Source organism: Caretta caretta, chromosome 7, assembly GCF_965140235.1.
Source record: "Caretta caretta isolate rCarCar2 chromosome 7, rCarCar1.hap1, whole genome shotgun sequence".
In the NCBI taxonomy this organism is placed as follows: Eukaryota; Metazoa; Chordata; order Testudines; family Cheloniidae; genus Caretta; species Caretta caretta.
This window is the reverse complement of record NC_134212.1, coordinates 32,495,383-32,520,220: the sequence shown is the minus strand read 5'-3', so window position 1 is coordinate 32,520,220 and position 24,838 is coordinate 32,495,383. Positions and strand designations below refer to the sequence as shown.

At 54.8% G+C, this 24,838-nt stretch overlaps 1 protein-coding gene across 1 annotated transcript; it reads left to right on the top strand.

Annotated features, from left to right (window-relative positions):
• The first annotated feature begins 6,155 nt into the window (after positions 1-6,155).
• PPP2R5B (protein phosphatase 2 regulatory subunit B'beta) lies at positions 6,156-24,352 on the top strand. The gene is made up of 13 exons (XM_048857216.2): positions 6,156-8,524; positions 14,722-14,918; positions 15,222-15,323; positions 15,680-15,772; positions 16,409-16,539; positions 17,343-17,402; positions 17,786-17,894; positions 18,867-18,920; positions 19,005-19,055; positions 19,424-19,543; positions 19,946-20,073; positions 20,460-20,561; positions 21,113-24,352. The coding sequence occupies exons 1-13, from the start codon at positions 8,326-8,328 to the stop codon at positions 21,258-21,260; spliced, it is 1,494 nt and encodes a 497-aa protein (XP_048713173.1). The 5' UTR covers positions 6,156-8,325; the 3' UTR covers positions 21,261-24,352.
• Positions 24,353-24,838: the final 486 nt, after the last annotated feature.

Genomic DNA, 24,838 nt, shown 5'->3' with positions numbered 1-24,838 from the left:
ACTGGTTCTGCCCCAGACACTGGCTCATCCCCCAACAAGCTGGCACTAGTCACAGACCCAGTCAGGAGTGTTACTAATGATGCAGAGTGAGACAATTCTGGGGTCACCTGCCCATCTCTGCTCCCCACACCCATCTCTTCTGGGTGGGGTGGGGGAACCTTTGCCAATGTGCCTCGCATGTGCAACAAGCTGAGTCAAGTCTCAGCCCCTGCCAGGAGTTCTGGCTTTGCCCTCATTTACCTTTCTACATCTCTGCCCCTTTAACCTTCTAAACCCATAACCCTCTTCTATCTCCTCCACACCCCCTTCACCTCACATCATCCTTTTAAAGACACATCCACCCAGCAAACAACTTTCCTTCCTATCCCCCCGCCCCACATCTTGATCCAAGGGGATTGGGTCTGGCCACCTCCCCCAGGCGTGAGGCCCAATCCCCCCTTCTTACGTCAGAGCAGCACATTTAGGGTTAATCATTACCCTCCTACCGGATTCACACACTAACCCATTTCCTGTGGGAATCAAGATCACCCCCCTGACCCCCAATTTGATGCCTTCAGTTCCACTACTCAGTCACCTATTGCTGAAGTTTGGCCTCCACAGCCTGGTCCATGCACTCACGTCTCATCCGGCCACACTCCCTTGTTTCACAATGGGAGGGAGAGGGGTTCACCTACGGGGGGAGGTCCCCCTCAAAATCAGCCTCCGAATGTCACAACGTTAATGGTGCTAAGCAAGGGGCCAAAGGGCTGGCCCCACGGCGGGTAGAGAGATGGGGGAAGATGGATTGAGACCAGGCAGACTCATCACACACTGAAGGGAGTGGTCCCCAGCAGGAATCCAGCTCCAGGGAGAGAGGCTGAGACCGGCCATAGAGTCATCACCTGCTAGGACGGGACTGGCCCACAAATCCTCTGGCAAGGGCTGGTATATCTCATTCCACCAACATACCCAGCCTCAACCCTGAGCCTCTCCATGGCAGGTGCCCAGGGCTTACCTGTCTGCCCCTGGCATTGCACCCTGCAATACCCTCTCCCTGTCCCTCTGAGCTAGGCCCAGAGCTGGGCTGGGTTGCCAGCACGCTGTAGTCCCCACGTATCCCAGAGGACACCCTCTCCGCCCATTTAACCACCCCACTGTGGCAACAATTCCCACCCGCACCAGCTGCCCCCTGGTAGGCACAGCAGCATGTATGTGGGAGTTCCCGTGTGCGTGCACACGCATATGCATATGCACATGTGTATACATGTATGTCTGAGTATGTGTGTGTGCATGTGAAGCAGTCACTAGGTTCACAAAGCGATGCTCTCACCGTGGGTGCTGGAGATTGGAGGAATGGGGTGGGGGCTCTGGTAGCAACAGTGGGGGAGGGACAGCAAGGATGGCGTGAGGTGGGGGTGTCTGGAACAGAGGTGACCTTGCTGTCAGAGTCTCAGCAGGGGGCTGCTCTAGCTCAGGGGACGGTGAGTTTGGGGGGACACAGCACTTGCCCCCCTCCCTGCAGCCCCCCTGCACTACTCCACGGCCCTGCCCTGTGGGGCCCAGCCACCCACCAGCCCCTGTGCTATCTCTATCCTCTGACCTTCACCTCCCTCATTCATTAGCCATAAGACACTTTTAGGAGCCCCAAATCCCTGCTCAGCTCAGCCCACAGCACCTCCCTCCCTGCTGGAGACAAGTTCAGCCACAGATGAAGCCATGGTGTGGACCCAGCTTGGTGGCAGCCAGGGCTGGCTCTGTGTGGGGGCCTGCCCTAACTCCACAGCCCAGCCAAGGGCTGGGGCCCCAAGACAAGGGGGAGCTGGTCTGATAGCCCTAGAAAGTGGGATTCAATGTGTATCCCCAGGCAGCGCTATGTCAGGCCCACGGGCCCCTCCAGCCCCATATCTACTTCCCTGACATCCCTGGTCACACCCATGGGCCCCCTCAGTCAGATATCCCCCATCCCTGCCACCCCAGTCACACCCATGGGCCCCTCCAGTCAGCTATTCCCCTCTCACTGCCGCCACTGGTTTCACCCACGGCCCCTCCAGTCAGGTATCCCACTTCTAAGAGTCTCCTAATGCAATTCTACTCCATGTGACCTACTCCAACGCATTGCAACATGGTACAATTTAATGTGACAGCCTCCATCTCAATTCAGGGGCTACACTACTTCCCCTGTCCCTCTAGTGCAGTGCAGCCCCTTGCATTTCAAGGAGATGCTGCGCACTGCATGCAATTGCAGACAGTGAAATGAAATGCAGCAGAGTGCTTTCTGCTTCAATGCAATTGCAACATAACACAGAGCCAAAATGCTCTTCTCATTTAGGGCTTGATCCTTTGGGGAGATGAGTAGTTGAGGGTGCCTGGTAGCTCGCAGGTTCAAAGCTATACATGGATGCTGTCTCATAACACCCCCTTGTGGCCTAGGACAGCCCTTCAGGCACCCTGCCTCAGTTTCCCTATATGTACTGAGAATAATCCAGTTATACCCAGAGTCTTTAAGAACCATATTTCCCCTTTCTTAGGGCTAATTAATTCAAATTAACCAGCTACCCTCTTTAAGTTCAGGATTTCCCGGCCCTCCTTCTTGGGACTGGGCGATTTCAGTCCTGGTCTGCCTGGCCTGCCCTCAGATTTAGGGGTTTCACAAGCTCTCCCCACTGGGGCTGTGTCCCAGATGAGCTCTTCCTCTCCACCTGAGCAGCTCCCCACTTTACTGGGCTTGGAGCTTCCTCTTGAGTCATCTGGCCAGTCACTGTCCAGTTTCTTGATCCTTCCCAGGTGGGTCTAAACTCCAAACCATGTCTGTGCTGGATGGGAGAGAGTGGAGCATTGCTGTGCCCACTCTTCAAAGCTCCTGGTCCTAGGCCATTCAAGGAGTAAGGGTTTTGGATGGCCCAATACCTTTCCCCTTTGTGGCACTCTGTACCCCAAAGCAATACCCTGGCACCCCCATATTTACCATGGTGATATGATTATTATGTTTTATACAAAGTATGCCTTGTAAGGTATCATTCTAAAAGTCTTGACCTGTTGAACATTAATATTCTGTTGGATTGTATGTGTTATCATTGTATGGGAAGTTATTAAGTTTTGCTATGTGTGTGTTACTGAAATGTGTTGTGAAGTTGGAAACACCCCCAACCAGCCTTTCAGGTACAACAGTGGAGAAGCCAGACAGTGTTGATGACTTATTCAGGGGAATCCACACTACCAAGGACTAACCCAGGAACTGTATACAATGGAGATCTCTCAAAGTGAGCATGTAGACAATGGACACTACTTGACTCACTTCATAGCAAAGGGTCTTTCCAGCAAGTTGGAAGAAACTATAAAAAAGGGGAAGTGACATCATCACTTGGCCTCACTTCCCCTACAACTCAACACCTGGAAACATGTCCAGAGAACAAAGACTGAACTGGGAAGATGGTCCCAGGCTGGAAAGGAGAACCCCAGCTTGTGTATTAAGGAACTATATCATCAGGGTGAGACACTGCTTGATTCAAATCCTGTCTAGTTTATAGAGCTCAGATTGCGATTTTACTTTTATTTCTTAGGTAACCAACTTTCATCTGTACACTTACTACTTATAATCACGTAAAATCTATCTTTTTGTAGTAAATCAATCTGTTTATATTTTACCTTAAACAGTGTGTTTTGGTTGAAGTGCTTGGGAAATCTGCTCAGTGAACAAAAGCTGATGCATGTCCTCTCCACATTGAGAGAGGGGCAGACTGTGTAATAAACTTACACTATCAGGCTTCTGACCAGGGCAAGACAGTACAGCCCTGGGTGCCTAGGCTGGGGAGCTGGAGGAATTGACTGGAGACTCTCGATTGTTAGTTGATGAGTGGCTAGGAAAAGCATTCATATAACTCAGCAGGATGTGTCCCTGCCTGTGGATGGCTGTGTAAGTAAAGTACCTGGGGAGGTTTTAGCTTGTCACAGCATCACAGTGTGAGAGGGAGCCTAGGTTAGTATGCCCGAGTACCCCAGATCCAGGTTGCATCCGGGGAACCTGTCACAAACTCCCAGAAACTAACTGCTCCCCGGGACCAACTTCCTCTTTCCTAATGGTCGCTTCCATTATTTTTCCAGCCTTCATTTGCTGTCCCCAGACACATGGAATCAGGGTATATGGCCTCCCAAACGATCCCCTCTGGCCTTAAAGGCCAGTACATTGTACAAAAAGCTTCCATGGAACAGATGCAGCCACATCATTGAGATCATACAGAGGAGAATTTGGCCCTGTGTGAATTCCAATGAAATTAACTGCACTCCAGATTGAGACAATTCAGCTGAATGCAACACAATTCTGTGCTGTCACACCAACTTTAATGCAGTTCTCTTTGGTGTGTTGCACATCAGTGCAATGTAATTCAGTGTAACACATCCTCCAAGTTTGGTGCAGCTCATGACTCCCATTTGTGTGCAATACAGTACAGGGCAATCCTTCCCAGTGCAAGGCAGCAGCCACCTGCATGGCAACAGAACTGCAGAACTGCATTTTCCATTCCCTGCTAGAGGGGGACCCATCTCTAAACCTCTCTAGGCCCCTTTAAGAGCAGGCCTGGCCCACTCACTACATCTCTAGAAGCAGCCATTACAGATCCAGGAGGTTAGGACTGGGCTACAGAGTAAGAAGGAGAAGCAGCAGGATAGGCTAGCGTCCCTGTCATGCACCCTCTGCCTACAACTCCCATGCTGCAAAGGGTCAGGATGCTGATTTAACCATGTAGTGTGGCATGCTCCTGCAAGCAGTAATAACACAGCCCCTGACAATCAGGTGTTTTATTTTGGAGGGGATTTGGTCTGAACCCAAAAGTGCTGGGGTTGCAGTATTTATGCAAATAAACATTGGGAAGGGAGGCATCGTTAGCCATGGTTCCACTAATAACTGTTCTAACACCCATGGTGTATCATAACCACTACAAAGGAATACAGTACAAAGCACTCTGCCAGAGTTAGTTGCTCTCAAAGCACACAATGAAAATTCATTAGTAAAGGTTTGCCAGCCTCTTGCAAGTGCTATTATCCCCCTTCTACAGAGGGGAGAAACTGAGGCAGTGGCAAAGCCAGGAATATAGAATGCCTCTGATCCTACTGTTTGAGACCCTGCTCCACTCCCATAACAATCAACTCTCACTCCCTGCTCCAGCCCACTAGACCACTCTCCCCTCCCAGTGCCAGGACTAGAACCCCTAGGTCCTCCTGCTCTAACCCACTAAAAAATCCCACTTGCTCCTTCCTGCATTTGAGATGCAATTTTGCCCTGGATGATTCCTGGTTTGTTCTAAAGATGATAGTGCAGGATTTCTTGGGGTTGGTGGGTGGACCCCCCATGAGATGCAGTTGTCCAGCCTCACCAGCTAGGACTGAGACCCCTTTATTCCATCTCTGGCTCTGGTGTCCAATCTCCCTTGCCATTGGTTTTGAAAGCCCCGTTGGAGTAATACAGAGGAAATGAGGTTGTAATCATGTCAGATTCAAATGATTAATGCTAATGTTCCCAGGGCTGGAGACAGGCACTCTCCGACTGCAAGGCCGAAACCTCCTTACATGCCTGGCTTGAAGCCATCAGAAACCTTGCAGGCACTCTGTTCTGGGAATGTCCCCGTGCAATAGTGTGAGAGCTGCAAGTGACACTACAACTGGCTGCCGGCATGTGTGAACAATTCCTCCTGCAACGAGGCAAGCAACTCCTGGAATAACTGAGCGACCCCTAGTGCAAACGCGTGAGCAGTGCCCAGTGCAGCTGCTCAGCTCCTGGTGCCTCCTGTGCAAATGGGCCCCGGCGACAGCTGCAGTCATGTCACTTGAGCAACACCCTGGTGCACCAATATGGGCAATTCCTCGTGCAAGCAACAGAGCGAGCAGCTCTTCAAGGTGCAAAAGGTGTGAACCGTAGGAGCAACCCCTAGTGCAACTGATCGCTACCTGCGGAGCACCTCCCAGCCCAGCCGGGAACGCCCTGTGCCTTTAAAACTGGGCCGAGTCCTGCTCACAGCCCAGCCAATGGCCGCTGGGGGTGACATCATCCTACAGCAATGACGCAGGTTCTATTTTTAAGGGACCAATGGGTTGGCCGGAAGGGCGTCACGTGGCCCCGAGAGGTTACTTAATGTCAGCCTAATGAACGGTGCAGCATCAAAGAGAGGCAGCGGAGGCTGCTGCCTGGGGAGGGGGGGGCCTTGCGGGACCAGGGGGTTGGCGCTGCCTGGGCCGGGATCCCATGCACCGAGCTGGGGAGCTGCTGCATCCAAGCCCCTGACCTCGGCCCCAAGCCATCGGCTGCTCCCTGGATCCGCACAGGCCGAGCTGCAGAGCGGCGGGGGAGCTGGTCCATGAGGCTGCAGGCATCCCCGGTGGGGCAGCCCCAAGGAAGAGAAGACGAGCCGCCCGCCTCACCTTAGCTTCCATACTGCGTTGCGAGGAGGGGGCCTCGGGTTGTTTTTGCAAGCCCCGGTTGCACTTGCCTCTGGGGAGGGTGGGAGCGGGACAAGAAGGGAGGAGGCCTCGGTCTCTGCATTGCAACAAGGGCAGGCTTCGCAACGGGGGCTGTCATTTATTCAGTTTGCTTGACTGTTTACGAGCTTCCCAGCAGGGCAGCGTGTTGGGGAGGGAGCCATGGTAAGATGAGTCCAGAGTCTCTCCAGAGCCGTGACCCTGCCACCTGAGGAAGGCAGCAGGGAGGGGAGCAGGTGCGAGAGTGACCCCCAGTCTTTCCCCCCCTGCACAGAGATCTCTTGCTTTCAGTGCATCTGGCCATAGGTTGGGGGATGCAACTTGGTGCAGAATGACCCATCTGCTGCATCAGTGGCTATCTCCCCCCTGTGCTCCCCAAACCTACAGCAGGTGACCCTGTTGGAGATGATTATATGACTGGTGACCCGCCTGTTTCCCCTCCCAGGACACAAATTTCCTCCTTCCTTTCCGACCCTTGGATCCTGTCCGCGTCAGAGAGAGACCGGAATCTCCTTCCAATTTTTTATAGTAGTTACATTTTTGTGTGTGTGTGAAATCCTAGATCTGTTACATTTTGGCTTAAATATCCTGGCCTGGCTCTCTCCAAAGGGACAGAAGCTGCCTAGGTAGAGGGCAGAGGGGATTGAGCTACTTACAGCATCCTTAAGCCATAAGCTTTGCCAGTGAATGGAAGATAGTGCGTGTGTGTGTGTTGTTTATTTGGTGCATGGGTCTGATTTTTTTTTAAGGATAAAGTCTTCCATTTAGTTCGGAAAACAAGCTGGGTAGCTGTGGGCACAGTGCTGTAAAAAGCGTTTACATTTATCTTCCCCATAGTGACAGCAGGGTGGGGAACTGCAGTCTGTCATTTAGCAACTTCCCCCCTTTGTAAAGTTTTTGCTGCTTGGATGGGGGTGGCAGGTCTTATTGGTGTGTGCAATTTACTACATTGCTGCTAAATTCAGGGGTTGGTGTTGCATCATTGCTTTGGCTTGGGGGTGGAGGAAGCTGAAAGCAAATGAACTTAGGGAAGTGTCTTTAGTTTTGGAAGAGATGGTTTACAAACGTGTCTTTTAAAGTCCAGTCTTAAGTCAGAGGGAGCACAATCTGGTTGGCATTGAATGCACTATTACTTAAGGGTTTGCAAAAAGGGATAGGGGTTTTGCTGCTAGAATTGCCCCCTACATTTATCCTACAGTCACCAAAGTTTGGAGGGAGCTGGTTTCAAATCCTCGTTGGCTTCTGATTCATCAGGATCACTACTGGGGGGAGGGGTGTCTGAACTGGGCTGCCTGATTCATTCCCCCTTGGAGACACGTGGGGAAGAGAAACTTGGGATTCAGAGTAAAAACATTTTGCTTTCCAAATGCACGAGGAACTTACCTTAACCCTTGCTTGAGGAACTGCCTGGATTTCAGCTGAACTCATCCTCTGCATCGGGCTGCCCGTGGAATAAATAGGTGATCCCCCACCCCTACCATTGTAGCCAATTGTGGGGCAGGTGTTTGTGTGAGGGGGATAATACCCCCTGCAGTGATTCATGCCAAAGCAGGTGTCTTGTTGGGTCTGAAACTTTGAATGTACCTGTAGACCTAAAGTAAGGCTCCAGGCCTGGAATCCTCTTGGGAATCGGAAACTGGATGATCACCTGCACCCTGCCCCAGGGCGCGAAGGGGAGCTGTGTTGGATACGTGCTGCCCTCTTGCCATGGGGTGCGTGCTGAGGATGCGAGTAGCTTATATTCCTGCCATGTTGGACACCTCTCCAGAGTGCTAACGGGCACTGCTTTACCCAGCATCCTCTTGGCTTAGCCAGAGTGGCCCTGTCTATTGGAGGAGAGGAGCCAAGTAGCTCTGATAGCTGCCTCCGCCTGCGAACATGGAGACCAAGCTGCCCCCCGCTGGCACCCCCACCAGCCCCTCATCCCCAGGGATGTCGCCTGTCCCCCCGCCTGATAAAGTGGACGGTTTCTCCCGGCGCTCCCTGCGCCGCTCCCGTCAGCGCCGCTCTCACAGCTCATCCCAATTCCGGTACCAGAGCAACCAACAGGAGCTGACACCCCTGCCCTTGCTGAAAGGTGAGTGTTGCACAGCTGGTGGGGCTGGGAGTGGGACTCCTGAATTCTGTCCCAGCCCTGGGAGGGGAGTGGGGTCTAGTTGTTGGAGCAGGGGGTTGGGAGTCAGGCTTCCTGGATTCTCTTCAGCTCTGGACAAGTGCCTCCTGTGCCTCAGTTTCCCCATCTGCTCAAGGGATGACACACGGATATTTGCACAGGGCTTGTCCCATACAGCAGATAAGGGAATGCTCAGTGTGAGCATGAGACCCTTATTTCCTGTCTGCCCTGCTTAGCCCCATTTTCCCTTGTCACCCACGCCCTGTGCTTTGAGTGCCTTATTGTTATCCTGCCCTTTGTGATTCCAAACAGCACCTCATCCCCAGTGTCACCCTGCACAGGGGTCACCTGAGTGTAATCTTGGGCTTTGTTAATGTAGGGTTTTCTAGGAGTCCTGGTGCTGTCTGTACTGGGTTTGTTATGGCAGTGTCTTTTTGGGAGCATCAAGCCTGGCTTTGCTTTTGTAGGGTTGCCTGTGAGTGTTGGTCTTTGTTATTGCAGGGTCTCTTGGGAATCCTGGGGGCTACTGCTAACTGTGCTGTAGGTCCCTTAGTGGAGCTAGGCCAGGTTTGTTGGAGGGTCGCGCTGGTTTTGTTCGTGGGTCACATGGGAGCTCTGGGCCTGGTTTTTTGTTGTTGGGCTGTGTGTGGTGGGGTTACTTGGCAATGCTGGTTGCAGTTCTCTTCTTCCCCCCTACCCCCAGGCTGGTCTGAGCTTGGCTCTGCTGTGGTGTGTTCCCTGCCTGCTCCTGCAAAGAGGGAAGTGGCTGGAACCCCTTAGTCATCGCACCCCTCCCTCTTCCTTTGGCCCATCTGGGCCCAGTGACTCAGCCACCCTGCATGGCACAACAGGCCCCTGGGAAATGAGGCAGCCCCATGAGGACTGGCTTAGAACCAACCACAGGAAGGGGGACTGGCTGCTCAGGGGATGGGGAATGGGATATGGGCACCAGTTCCCATCTAGGCTGAGTTACTAGGACATCACTGACCTCTGATGACCATTTGGTTGCCCACAGCATGAGATGAATTTGCCAGGTCCCAGCCTGGCTCCAAGCAGGACATGTGGCTGCACTGCACAGCCAGTTCACTCGGGACACAGAGCTAGGCTGGCCCTATCCTGTTAGTTTCCAGTCTGCAATGGCAGGGGTGTGATGCTGATGCCCTGCTGATGCCTCCCCTAACAGTACTGGCAGCTCCTTGAGCCCTCCATGCCCTTAGTTCAAACCTTCCCCTTCCTTACTTCTTTGGGAGTCTCTAGCCCCTGGCCTGCTAAACAGTCCCAATCGCCTTAGCATCCCGTGGGGGGTTAGGACTTGGGAGGAGCTCTGGTACTGGATCTGGGGGTGGGGGGAGGATCTTTTGGGGTGTCGCACCGTCATTGAAGTCCTTAGTGGGGGGCAGGCCCCCATGGGCAGGGAGGTGTCCCATAGGGGTCACCGCTTATAGCGGCAACTGTTCCCTGGTCATCTAGTGCTTGTTGTGTTCAAGCTGCCATGTTGCATCAGACCCATGGGCCCATCTAGTCTGGCCTGGTATCTAGACTTCACGCCCTGAGCGGGGGATAGAACTCTAGAGCCCTGACTCCCAAACCCCCCCCCCCCCCCCCCGCTGTAACCATTGGACCCCACTCCCCTCTCAGAGCTGGGAATAGAAGTCTGACTCCCAACCCCCACCCCCGAACCTGCTAGACCTTCCTCCCCCCTCAGTACAATGCTGGGTGTTTGCTTGGTTTCTCTAAGTGCCTTTTGGAGCCAGCAGCCAAATTGATGCTGAGTGTCTCCCTGGGAACCTTTCCAGATACCCACTGGCGCTCTCAGTGGCTGCGGGGGGGGGAAGGGGGGCGGTTATGTGTGTGGGAGCCCAGAGCTGTAATAGAAGGGGGCTGCAAGTCAATGTCAGATACCAGTCTGGTATAACTGATCTGGCCACACATGTACCTGGGTTTGATTTGCCATGATTCTCATGGGCCCTTCTGAGCCGACTTCAAGCAGGCCGGGATCAGTGTGCAGCCGACCTTCGCACCTGGGGCTAGCGAGAGGATCCCCCATGCTGTGGCCAAAGTCAGACTGTCATAACTCGCTGGCGACTGCCCTCCGACCAGATTGGATGGTGAGCTGAGGGCTTTGCCGCAGATTGGCTTGGCAAGCTCCACATCTGCTAAGAAGCCCTGGGCTAGGGTAGCAGGGGAGCTGTGGGTCGGGATAGAGGAGCCCCAGCGGAGCTCCGTGCATATGTGAGCTCAGCTCTGCAATAGCAAGAAGCTCTTTAAGCTCCAGAGGTTTAAAAACACAGTGTGGGATTTGGCTTCCCACACGTCTGCCACCCGTGTCGGGGGATCCCTTGGGCCTTCCACAGATCACGTCTTTACCCCCACGCTGCAATCCCAGCCCTGTAGGCTTCTCTGTTCAGAGCTGCCTGGAGGCTGGTGCTGCTAGCTGCATGGAGCTGCACTGGGGGCTTAAGTGAGACCAAGGAGGGAGTGGGACTGAATGGCCTTCTCCTCTAGGAGGCCCGGGCTCAGGTCTGGCCCCAGGGTGGGAGGACTGGCTGGCTCAGGGACGAGGAATGGGACATGGGGCCTTTCCCCTCCAGGCGCCACCATCTTTGCTCTGAGTTGCTTGGTGGCCTCTTCCTGGAGTGAATTTGTCAAGTCTCAGCCTGATTCCAAGCTGGGAGGGGAGTTTGTGCCACCCATCAGTCTGCACCTTCAGTGGTTGAGGCCTTGGTGGTGAATTCAGCCTCCCTTCCCTTAGAAACCCCCCAGCTTCAGTGTTCAACATTCCCCACTGCCTGACTTAAAGATCTCGCCTGTCAATCCCTGCCCCCCAGTGCCAGCTGTGCCCCTGATATCTTCCGGGGATGGGGGCAGAGCTGAAGGGCAAGGAGGCACTGGTGGCAGAATTTGGAGATTGGAAGGTGGTAGGGGAGATGTGCTCCATCTGTGTCCAGCCTGGAGGTGCAGGTGAATTTCTGTAGGTCTGTTTTATTGGGTCTCCTGTTTCTCTCCCTGCCCAGAATGGAACATGAGGCACCAGAGCTGCCTGGCAGGCAGGCCTGGGGACTTCAGGGACAGTGCCTTGCTTGTGTCTGGGGGAGCAGGGGCTTCTGTTGGGTCTAGATCATGGGGCTTGGGGAGCCAGGTTCTCTCTCTTGGCTTCAGGGGACCTGGTCCCAGCTGTGTCTCTGTCTGGGGCTGCCTCATGAGCTGCTGTCTCCACCTGGAGGCAGGAAATTGTCTGCCTTGGGAGACAGCTCTGGGAGGAATATGGGCATCATCTCCTCCTCCTCCTCCTCCCCCACATCTGGCCTTATGTTCCCTCCCCTCCTCCCTGCTTCCCAGGGCTCTGGATGCTGCTGCTTCATCTCCAATCTCTGCTGCTGTGGAGACTGGTCCTGTGGGGCTTCCTACCCACTAGCCTCCCTGAGGAGAGAACCAGGAGTGGGCTTGCTGAGCCAACTCACTGCTGCTCCTCAGTCCTGACCCTCTGGCAGCCCTGGCTCTGCTGCTGATGCGTCTCAGTCTCAACCTGCAGCACCTTCTACTGTGTCAAACGCCGTGTTTGTCTTTCCTGCCCCAGATGCACCTCCCCTGGCCCGGCGATTGTCAGGAGTGGCCAGTGCCTATATTCACAGCCAGGTCCATGGAGGCAAAAGGCCAGTCTTGCAGCAGAACCTCCCACTATCCCACCTGCCTGACCAGGACCCCCCACCCCGCCACAGGGTCTCCCCACTGTTATCCCAGCCTCATGTGCTCTAGCTGTGCTTCCACATGTTGCTAGAACACTGAGGGCATCACAGGCAGGGGCTGTGCCAGTCCCAGCCCGGTGGCCGCTGGTGGGGGTGGGGGCTGCCTGTTCTTGCTGATCAAAGCTGATGCCAGTGCCATCTCCCCAGAGAGCTGTTGGGGCTGAGTAGCGTCTTGAGTTCAGAGTGGAACCTAGATATGGGGCTGGGGAGAGGCTCTGATGTTTGGAGACCAAGGGGTGTGGAATCCGAGATCATCTCTTCACAGAATTTACTGGGGCTGTGCTAGATTCCTTGCCCCACTGTTTTTAGGGAGACTCTATTCTGAGGGGGGCTGTAATCTGTGTGTTGAGGGAAGTGCACTGGGGCAACTTTCCCTGTTGGCCTCAAATGGAGATCCATGAGGGTTCTTTAAGAAAACCAGAGACAGCCCGGAAGTTTTGTTGCAGGGTCCCTAGTTGTCTTGGGGCTCCCTGCTGCACACCAGCTCTGAGTGGCTGTAGGGGCAGGTTGAGTGGAGTCTAATGGCTAGAGCACGAGGACTCCAGGGTTCTATTTCTGGCTCTGCCACTGACCATAAGCAAGTCTCTTCCCCTCTCTGTGCCTCAGTTTCCCCCTCCCACCCTGTATCTTTTTGATGGAGGTCTTCAAGGCAGGGACTGTCTCTTGAAAGTCTGTTCAGTGCCCAGCATGACAGGCCCCTGATCTTGGAGGGGTTGGGGGCTCTGTGCAGTGCTACCATCATACCCGTAATTATTCCTGGTTCACAGGTATAAATCCCAGCTCAGGTAGACATACATGGGCTAGCTCTGCTTGAGCAAGAGCCTAAAAGTAGCAGCGTGGCTGCAGCGACTTGGGCTGGCTACCCTAGTACATGCTCAGGTTGTTGGGCAGTATTGTACTCTCTTGGCTAGTCCAGGCTGCCACCACGGTTGCACTGCTATCTTGCTAGCTCAAGCTCTGTCTGCCTGAGCGGGGAAGCACCCTCTCACCTGCTGTGTAGATGTGTCCTGTGTCACAGCTCCTCCAAGGAGGTCATTAATGGTGTCTAGAAATGGTGTCTGCGTCCTGTCCTGAGGTGATATGTACCCAGTCAGTATGGGGATAGTTGAAAACGTCCCCATTATTATTGGGGTTTATATTTTTGTTGCCTCTTTAATCTCCCTGAGAATTTTGCAGTCATGGTCACCATCCTGGTCAGGGGGTCGGTAGTATATTCCTACTGCTATACTCTTATTACTCAAGCATGGGATTTCTATCCCTAGAGATTCTGTGGGACGGTTTAATTAATTTAAGGTTTGTACTATGTCTATCACATATAGTGCCACTCCCCCACCAGCACAACCTACTGTCATTCCTGTATATGTCCCGGTTACTACCATGTCCTGTTGATTATCACCAGTTCACAAAGTTTCTGTGATGCCTATTATATCAATATGCTCCTTCAATACAAGGCACTCAGGTTCATCCCTTCTGACCTTAGAATCTGTGACCCTGAGTCACCACAAAACCCAGTGTTTAACTTCTTCATTGGTGTTAAACACGGCTTGGATTGTTAATTATTTGCATTGTAGTAGTGCCTAGGAACCCTAGTCATGGACCGTGGCCCCATTGCATTGGGTGCTGTACAGACACGGAGCAAAGACTGTCCCTGCTGTCACGTAACATGGGAAGGGAACAGCTTGATGTGAATGGACTTTTCATGCCAAAGGGATTTGCAGACAGGGAGACACCCCTGGGGAGAGCTCCCTAGAGCAGGGACTATGGTGAATCTCAGCAAACCCCCAGCACAGTGAATTGGCTTGGGGTTTACCTTCCCGTTGGCTGTTCTCCCAGGGTTAGGGCTTGGGGCTAAGCCCCATCACCCATCCACCTAGGACTGAACCACTTCATGCTGGGGGCTGATGTTTGCGCAGTGCTGACTTCCCTTTCCCCAGATGTGGGAGTGCTGAACCCCCCTCCCCAATGGGAATCGTACCACTTCATCCTGATGGCATGCTCAGTGTTGCATCCCAGCCATGTGGGAATGTACCATTCTATACTGGGGAGGGTGCAGTCCATGTGGGATTGTAGCCCTTTACACTAGGGGTGCATGCTTGGCTCTGAAACCCCAGCCCACAGTGGATTGTACCATTGTCTGGTGAGGAGGTGTGGTGTTGGGGCCAACCGACCAGTCCATTTGGGATTGTATCACTTTGTGGGGGTATGTGCATATGTTGTCAGGGCTAAGTCCCCCCCCATGGGATAGTGTCACTTTGTGGGGGGGTGTCAGTGTCAGGGCTAAGTGGAAGTCCATGTGGGATTGTACCACTTTCCCATGGGCGGGGGGTGTTGTCGGGGCTAAGTTTCCAATCCATGTGTGGCTTTGCATCACTTTGTGGCGGGGGTGTCCTTGGTGCTGATGCCCCCTTTCTGCAGATGTGGCGGTGGCGGAGCTGCACGAGCTGCTGTGCAAGAAGCTCCAGCAGTGCTGCGTGCTCTTCGACTTCCTGGACTGCGTGGCCGACCTCAAGGGCAAGGAGATCAAGCGGGCTGCGCTCAACGAGCTGGTGGAGTGCGTGGCCACCAACCGTGGCGTCCTCATTGAGCCCGTTTACCCCGAGATCATCAAGATGGTGAGGGAGCAGGGCAAGGTGCCAGGAGGGAAATGGGGTCTGATGGGCTAGAGTTGGGCCTGGGAGCCAGGACTCCTGGGTTCTAACCCCAACTCTGGGAGGGGAGTGGGGTCTGGTGGGTGTGGGGGGCTAAGAGCCAGGACTCCTGGGTTCTGTGCCTTTTTCCATTGCTCAAAGAGCAGGTCAGTGGCATTCTGGGTGGGACTGACTCCAGTGGAGAATGGGGGTTGGAATAGGCTGGTTGGGGGTAGTGGTGTGGGGGGTTCTACAGACCCAATTGACCCCCCTTTCTAATCTTTCCAGATCTCAGTCAACATCTTCCGGACACTCCCACCCACTGAGAACCCCGAGTTTGACCCTGAAGAGGATGAGCCGAACCTGGAGCCCTCCTGGCCCCATCTCCAGGTGAGACACCCCTCAGGGAGCGTGTGGCAGGAGGGCAGGGGTCTGGTGCCACTGGGGGCTGCAGGATTCGATCTTGCTGCCCAGAGAGGCAGCAGAATATAGTCACAGTTGGGGCTCCTACCCAGAGTTGGCAGCACTCCCATCCAGTTGGCTGCAGGGCAGGGATTGGGGGAGGGGCACAATTTCTAGCTCTGCATCTAGGCTGGACTCCCTGCCATTCTTAAGGAGGGTGCGTACTTATGGGCAATGGAGCAGGGCTATGCCACAGAGTTGGGTGGCAAGGTGCAAGGATGAAAATACTGTCTGTTGTGGGGAGCCACCGTGCATCCAGCAGTGTTCTAAATTCTCTTGCTCAGCTGGTCTACGAGTTCTTCCTCCGCTTCCTGGAAAGCCCTGACTTCCAGCCCTCTGTGGCCAAACGCTACGTCGACCAGAAATTTGTGCTGATGGTGAGTGGTGCCTGGGAAAGCAGCTGGATTGGGGGGACCGAGGAATATTGGGGGAGTGGAAGATCATGAGAGGCTGCTGCTGTTGGTCTGTTGCAGCATGAGGAGTCAGTGGGGTGGGGGTAATGGCTGCTTTGAGTCCCCTCCCTCCAGGGTTCTACATTCAAGGGGTCCCTTGGCCTGGGTGGTGGGAGCCTGGCTCCTAGCTAGGGTGCTGCAAGTTTGCTGATTCTTGCCCTGACTGGGCTCCAAACCTTCATTATGATGGGGCACTTTGGCTGGCAGCAGACAAACACCCCCAGAACTGGACAGGTTCATTAGGAGCAGTACCCCCTGTGGTGGGTGCGTGGAGTGAGGGGGCTTCACCCATTGCAGCCGATCCTAGGCTGGGGAAGCAGGCAGGAGTGGGTGAGCATGCTTAGAGCAGATCTGGGTCGGTTCCGAACCTGCCGGGGACAAACTAATCATTGCACCTACTGTCTGCGATGCGGGAGGATGGGTCATCTGTGGGATACCAGGGTTGGGGGGGAAGAGCTAACTCCCCCCCGGGGATATTCAGGCTGGATGTTGAGATGAAGGTTGGCGGGGGTGGGGCAGGTTGCAAGGTCGTCTGTGGGACCCTCTCCCCTGCCCCCCCAGCTGCTGGAGCTGTTTGACAGTGAGGACCCGCGGGAGCGTGAGTACCTCAAGACCATCCTGCACCGGGTCTATGGCAAGTTCCTGGGACTGCGTGCCTACATCCGCAAGCAGTGCAACAACATCTTCCTGCGGTGAGCACCCCAGGCAGCGTGGAGCCTGCTAGGGGGCAGAGGTCCCCTTCCAGCCAGTCTCAAGCCAGGCACTCTGACCTAACCAAGGAGCATGGGCTACCATGGCACTCCAGGAAGTCCCTCCTGGGGAGGGTGGGACTTCCTGGGGGGGTGATGATTTGTGGCCAGTGGTGGGATTTCCTGGCATCATGATTCTTTCGGGGGCAGGAGGGTGGGACTTCCTGGAAGTATGTCCCCAAAGCATATAAAGCCCCGCCCCCCCATCCTCTCGTGGTTGGCAGGTGCCTGAGTTGTGTCCCCTGGTCTCAGAGGGGGCAGGGCCCTGAATTCCACCAGTTACCCACGTCTCCCCCTGCTCTATGGGGGATGATGTGCCCTGACAGGGCTTTGCCCCATATGCCCAGTATGTGTGGTGAGGCTGGGGAAATCACCCCCTAAGTTTGACCATGGGGTTGGGATGACCAGTAGAGGGTTACTGTGACTCAGGGTGCCCATCAGGGAGCAGTGTACTGCCTGCAAAGCACAGTCTCCCTGGGAGCGTTCTCCAGTTGCTCTGGGCTGAAGCTGGTACTGAAGCCATGGGGGGGCACTAGCCTGCCCACAGCAGCCTCCCCTAGACCCCCACCCCCTCCAGAATTCACGGCACCTGTTTCCTCCCCACCACGCTGCTGGCAGGGCTGGCTCCCTCCCCCTACCACATATGGGGGTCCAAGGGGTGAGTGCTCCAGCGGGGAGTTGGGGGTTAGTAAAGAGGCATTGGAGGAATTTTCATCTCTTACCTCTTTCTTCCCTCCCCCCCCCAGGTTTATCTACGAGACGGAGCATTTCAATGGTGTGGCCGAGCTCCTGGAAATCCTGGGCAGGTAATGGTTGGACATGGGGACAGGTATGCAGGGGTGGGGGGTGCACATTGGTGGGGTGGGGGACGCCCAGCCTTACAGGCCCATGATCTGTTTTCTGGAAGTCAGTAGAGGGTGCCCATAAGGATTCAGCCCTCCCCAGGGGGCATCCCCCACCAGTAACCATAGAGTAGCCACCAGAGCACCTTGTACCCTCCCCCCAGAGGCTGCTGGGGTCTAGGGCTCCCTCTCCCCCATCCTACCACACCCCACAGTTTATCCCATCCCACACCCAGATGGAGCCAGCACAGCTCCAGCTCCCCGTCAGCTGCTGGATCCTGATCTCCATCCCCCAAGTTGTGTGTGTGTTTGTGTCACCACCTGTCCCTCCTCCCTTTAACCTGCAGCATCATCAATGGCTTCGCCCTGCCCCTGAAGACTGAGCACAAGCACTTCCTGGTGCGGGTGCTGATCCCCCTGCACTCGGTCAAATCCCTCTCCATCTTCCATGCCCAGGTAAGTGCCACCCCCCTTCTGGGAGTGGCCCTGCAGTCTGACCTTTCACCTCCAGGTCAGATAAGGGGTTACCTCCAGGGGCGGGAGCTGCAGGAGTCTGCTCCTGAAATTGTGCAAGGAGTAAGTGATCCTCAGGGAATGGGCTGGTTCAAGGGGGCAGAGAATGGGATACAGGGCCTCTACCCTGTCAGAGGGTCTGGCTCTCATCTGGGAGATTGAAGAGTGGTCTCAGTGATCATGCCCTAGTGCAGCAGCTGTGCGTGGGACCCCTGTGCCATTCTGTCCAGGTCAGCACTGCCTTTAGCCCCTCTGAGATTTGATTTCCCCTGCCCTCCCCATCCCCCCTGCAGTTCCAGGCATTGGAAGTTGCCTCATTACTGCCCCCTTGTGGCTGCCTTATGTCTGTTGGCATAAAGCTGGGATAGTGTCAGTCATGGATAGGGGCCTACCAAATTCATGGTCCGTTTTGGTCAATTTCATGGTCATACAATTTAAAAAATCAAAAATTTCATGATTTCAGCTATTTAAATCTGAAATTTAATGGTGTTGTAATTGTAGGGGTCCTGACACAAAGGAGTGGTAGGGGGGTTGCAAGATTATTGCGGGGGGGGAGGGGAAGGTTGTGTAGTACAGGGTAAAAGATCAGATATCATGGTCTGTGATGTGTTTTTGATGGCTGTGAATTTGGAAGGGCCTTAGTCATGGACCCTGCTGATGGGAATCTTACCTCTTGAGGGAGGGGGTGGGCGAAATCTGCAGGTTGGGAGGGATCTCGGTCAGGTGCTGCATGTGGGATGGGCATGGGGAACAGACCGCCTGGGTTCTGGTATCTAGGTGGTGGGGGGAGCCCTGTCTCAGATGCTTCCACTGCCTGCTGGTGGGGATCTGAGCTCAATGGGCTAGGGAGGAATCTAGGGGGTGGGGACCAGTGCAGGGGCTCTGTTTCTGATGCCACCCCACTTCCCCTTGCAGCTGGCGTACTGCGTGGTACAGTTCCTGGAGAAAGATGCCACCCTGACGGAGCATGTAAGTGCAGCCCCATGGTGGGGGATGCGATCCAGGGCCCAGTGGCTCTCCTCTCTAACCCTACCATGTCCCCCCTCCCCACAGGTGATCCGGGGACTGCTGAAATACTGGCCGAAGACCTGCACTCAGAAGGAGGTGGGGCTGGGGCTGGGTTAGGGGCCTGCTAGCGGGAAACAGGCAGACATGGGGACCTGGAGGGTAGGGTTGTGGGGAAGGGCATTGGTGAGGAGCATCTGTGCACTGCATAGGGGCCTAGAGGGATGTTGGGCGGGGGGTGAAAGACTGGATAGCACTGGATGGGGTAAAGAATGGGTATTGGGGGATTTGGGGGCAGGCACAGTGGGTGGCCATTGTTGGGGGGATGCTTGTTGGGTGTGGGGAGACATGGTCTGTGGGGATCAGGGAGCACACAGTGTGGGGTGTGACCTGGGTGGGTTATCGAAGGTGCCTCTCCTAGCCCTGTAGCTCACAGGGGGAGATCTGCCTCTCCCCATACCCGGCAGGTGATGTTCCTGGGAGAGATTGAGGAGATTCTGGATGTGATTGAGCCCTCGCAGTTTGTCAAGGTGCAGGAACCGCTCTTCAAACAAATCGCACGCTGCATCTCCAGCCCCCACTTCCAGGTGTGTGCAGGCTGGGGGGCGGGGCCTGAGCTCAGGGTGGGGCCTAGACCCCTCATGAGTCTGGGGCTTTCCCCATCAGGGTTCTAGGACACCAAGGGTCACTGCCCCCAATTAGGGGCTGGGGAGGGGGTCCAGACTTAGTCAAGCTAGGGCTCCCTGAGTCTGGGCTGGTCCTGAATCCTGGGTCCCCCACCCCAGTTTGGGGGCTGAGGGGGTCAGGGTTGTTGGTGCTGAGGTCCTTTCCTCAGGCTTGGGGTGCAGTCAAGGCCCCTGCTGGTGGGGATCAGACTCCCAAAAAGGGCAGCCCCCAGCACTCATTCTAGGTGGTAGGGGAGGTGAGTGGGGCTGGGAGGGTGCAAGGCTGGGCAGCCCCAGCACTCACCCTGTCTCCGTTGTCCCCAGGTGGCAGAGCGGGCTCTGTACTTCTGGAACAACGAATATATCCTGAGTCTGATTGAGGACAATTGCCACACGGTGCTGCCTGCCATCTTTGGCACCCTCTACCGGGTCTCCAAGGAGCACTGGAACCAGTGAGTGTGTGTGAGGGACGTGTCTCAGCTGCCTGCCCTCTAGCCCCTGCAGGGCTCCAGGCATTGGGGATCCCTCCCCTCTGGGGAGTCTCTCCTCCTAGGGTCTTGCTGTTCTCCACAACCCCTCCCCTGCTGTGTAAGGAGCACAGGGTGGTTGGGGGGGCATTGGGGAACTGGGGTGAGGAGCCTGGGCAGGGGGCTGTGAAGTGGGCATCTTGGCAAACCCCAAGATGCTTTGCAGGGCTGTGGGGGGTGAGCATTGTGGCAAGCGCCAGGATGCATTGAGGGAAGAGGTTGGTGGGTGCCCTGGGGCAGGGAATCCAACATAGGGCTGGCACCTGAAACCAGTCAGGGTCTCACCTCTCCTCCCTCCCCCATGCCCACAGGACAATCGTCTCCCTGGTCTACAACGTGCTCAAGACCTTCATGGAGATGAATGGGAAACTCTTTGATGAGCTCACGGCCTCCTACAAGGTGGAGAAGCAGCAGTGAGTGGGGGCCAGGTGTTGGAGGGAATGTGGGGCATTCAGATGTTGGAATGGGGGCCAGTCTCCTCCCTCCATGTCCTTAGGGCCAGCTCCCTCTATGCAGGAGTCCCACAGGGATTCTGGGAGAGGTGGGCACTGCTGCCCAGTCATGTGACCCACTGCCTGGCATTCCGTAGGCCATACCTGTCTCTTAGCCCTTGCACAGAGTTGGGCTGGCAGCCGGGGAGTGAGGAGCCCCCAGCCAGCTTAGAGTAAGCGCCCCCAGCAGTGTGCAGAAGTGGAAGGCCAGAGGATGCTGCCGAGTTATGCTGGTTGTCCCTGCACAATGCCCTTGGGTGGTGCTCCCCTCATCTTGGCCTGGGTTTCCCGAGGGCATGCCCCATCCCCCACAATGCCCTGGGGCGCTCTGAGGCCATCTTGGCCTGGGTTTCCCTAGGGCTTCTCCAGAGCTCCTGTGAGGGCGTTTGACCCCAGGTGCTGCCTTGGGTTATCGGCAAGGGGCCAAGTTGGGTACCGCCTTCCCCCCTCACTCTGCCACCCTGTCTCTGCAGGGAGCTGAAGAAGGAGAAAGAGCGTCAGGAGCTCTGGAAGCAGCTGGACGAGCTGCAGCTGAAGAAGCTGCAGGGTCTGGAGGAGGCGCAAATGAACCGACTCAATCTCCAGCACAGCCTGGGCTTGCAGTGTGGCAACAAGAGTTAGAGAGATGCCCAGCCGGCCACCAGCCCCTCCCCTGCCCAGCCTGTGCCAAACCAGAGCTGGCCCCTCTGTGCTGCAGGAGCCCACGGGCCCCCCAGCCATCGCCATCCCCATCCTACCAGGGACACGGATCCAAAACAGGACTGGAGGGGGGCACCCCTGCTTCAGCAATTGCACCCCACTTGGGCTGGCACTTCTCATCACATCTCCATGGTGTACACTTAACACATCACCCCACGTGACCTCTGTGGGCCCTAGCTGGCACAGGGGCATGTTGTTGGCAGTAGCCCCAGTGCCCCCCATTCCTTGGGGGTGCAGGGTCCAGCCTCAGCCCCTTGCCAAAGGGGCAGGGCCAGGCTACGTCTTGGGGTAGGAGCAGGGTAGGGATGCAGTAGGCTGCAGGGGCACGGGACCTCTGGTGAAGGGGTCCCCATGGCTGCTAGGGACAGGGTGAGTTGCTTGGCAATCAGCCTGTCTCCGTTGTGCTGGTCCAGGGAGCCACCTCTGTTTGGCATATGGGATAACAAGGGGTTAGATGGGGGACCCAGCTTAGCTAGTCCCAGTGCAAGCTGAACCCCCAGCCCCCCACCACACTGCAGTGGCTTGTGGCTGGCTCTGCTGTAGGGGCCGGATGGGGGGCCTCTGTGTTTCCTAAAGCAATAGACCCTCCTGTTCCAACCTAGGGCTCCTAATGTAAGAGGGGAGGGAGTAGAGCTCCTTTTGAGAGGCTGGGAGTTCAGTTCCTGCCCCCCTCCCCCTCTGTGGGATGGGTGTTATGCTAGTACGAATGGGCAGGGTCTACTGATGAGCCTGGAGGTGGTGAGACTGAGCTGCTGTGATGGGAAGGACTCTGAAAAAGATCAGCTGAGACTTACATTAATCCTCCTCCATTTGTCCCCTTGGCCCATTACCGCCCCTGGGGCAAATCCATCTCTCAGCCCTGGAGCTTGCTCCCCAAAACTTGGCAGTTAGCTTAGTGGGGCACTCTCTTAGCTCCCCTTATTCATCATTGCACCCCACTTCACTCCCCTATAGAAACAGCTTGGGGGAGATCTCCCCCCTCCAATACATTGGGGCACCCCACAATCCTGATCCATACATCCACGCACCCCACAATCCTTCCCATTTCCACCCCTATCTCAGTCTCCTGCACAAACAGCGTGGGGAAGATCCCCCTCTCCTATATATCTGTGCACAATCCTGACTGCCCTGCACAAACATACTTAGGGGAGATTCCCCTGTCATACCCCCCACGCCCCAATGGAATCCAGGCTTCTATGGGATCCTGTTTTCTCCCCCCGGCCCTCCATTGCTGCTCCAACAGGCAAATGTATCTCCCCTAGCACAAATGCCTCAATAGCAGAGATGTTGGAGGGGTCTGTGTAGTGCCCTCAGGTTCAGGACCAGCAGCCATGGAGTGGCAGCTCAGAGGACAGAAGGGATTGTTAGTGGGGAGGCAGGAGTGGAGGGCCTGTTGTCAGCCACTATCTGATTTTTTTGGTACACTGCTAAGGGACAGAGAGGGAAGCAGCTGGAGAACTGGATCTGGGGTCCATGGGTATGTGAGGGTGGGGGTACCCCTCCCTGGAGATGGGGGTGGTGCAGAAAGGCAAGGTAGAGAGCAGCCTTACAGCCCTGCAAAGCTAATATCAATCTCCCCTGCCTCTTCCTCCCAGTCCTCTTGGTTCAGCTCTTGGGGGTACATTCCTTCTTGCCATGACCCCTCCCCGCAGCAGCTGTCAGCTGCTACTGTCACTTTAAAAGTTTGCTTCCTTCTTCCTTTTCAATTTCCGTTGGAAACATGGGTCAGTCTATTCAAAACATCCCCTCCCCCCATGGTGCACTCTATCCTGCAGCATTCCCCAGATGGTAGAGTCAGTATACCTCCTCCCTGTTTAGATGGTATGGTCCATTCTGCTCCATTTCCTTAGGGAGTGATCAAGTTGAACCAACCCCTTTTCCAGCTTGGAGCCTTGATAGACTGTACCATCTGGGGAAATAAAGGGATGAGCTGAAGATTACTATTTGATGTGGTCTTTGAGTGGCTTGTACCATCTGGAATCAATTGTTACATCTTTGGGGCTAAAGAGGGAGGGGTCTGCATAGGCCCTGCCATGGAACTGGGAGAAGGGTGTTAAATAGGCTGTGCCATCTCAGGAGATAGGGGAAACGGATTTAGGACTGTTTCATTCTGGGAGCAGGGAGAACTGTATAGATGATCATTGCTGGGTTGGGGAAGTTAAACTTGACTTTTCAAAGTCTAGCAATTGGGTGTGGGGGGGAGAATAGACTGTGTGGTCACAGGGCAAGGGAGGTTGGAGTCAGCATTCCAGCACTGGGAAAGGGATAAGTGCATAGTTTCTATTATATTAAAGGGGGTGAGCTGGATGGAACCTGCCATTGTGGGGGTGGGGGCAGTTGACTGCTCTGTCTCACATTGAATGGACTACACCATTTGGCTGGGTGGATGGTAATGTATCTCATGGGTGAGAAGGAGGGGCCTGAATAGACTATGCCATTTGAAGGGGGTGTTGAATAGACTTACCATTTTGGGGTGTGTGGGGTTGAAAAATTCCCCATTTCTAGTCCTGCTGAGCCCATGCTCTTGCATCTCCAATGTCTTAATTTTCTTCCCATCTTTGAGTGCCGGCGCTGGCCAAAAGGCATCCCGGGTATCACATCGTGCCCTCAATACTAGGCATGACTTAAAATATTTTACAGTTCTTTGGGGGGGTTTGTTATTTTTTTAATTACTATTTTATTGGTGGGAGTAGTGGGATATTTTTAATTTAAACCTTAATTTATTTGTAGCAACTCACACCATATGGTGACTGTAGTAACCGGGTGCACAATTGTTGTCTCTTAGATACAGCAGCGACTTAGTTACCATGAGAGGAATTGGGGTTGGGGATGGACACCAGGGGTTATTTTTGAGGGAGGAGGAATTCGGGGGGAGGGGTGGAGTGAAAAACAAGAAGTTAAATTACTATATTTAAGATAATTTGGTTTAAAGCTACCCTCTCTCTTCTCCCCCCCCCCCCTTATTTTTGTTTGCTGGATAAGTCTGTATTCAATAAAGAGATACTTTCATGTCACTGGGCTCTGCAGATTCCATTCACAAAGTGTTAGGCTGTGAAGGTGGGAGAAGGGGCATGTAGGTGGGGACTGGGAGTCAGGACACCTGGGTTCTTTTCGCAGTCACTGATTTGTTCTGTGACCTTGGGCAGGTTGCAGATCACGGAGTTCTCTTGCTATGTAAAATACACTCACCACAGCTGGTGGCAGTGTTAATTGCTGGGTGGCAGTAGATGAGGGCAAAGTATTAACTGCTCATTGGGCAAAGAGAGAAACACGAGTTGAAAAGCCGGGTGGGAAGAGCACTAGGCTTTCCCCATCCAAAGCTGGCCATAGAACTCTGGACTCCGAGTTCCAGTCCTCCCCTCTCCCCCCGCCCCGCAGCCTTCACAATTGGTGACTGGGCTGGGACTGGGGGGGAATCTGTATATGAGCAGCATATGGAGTTTGATGGGTAGAGGATGCTAGTGGTCCCCTCTGTTGGGGAGGGGCAGGTCCATGGTGTT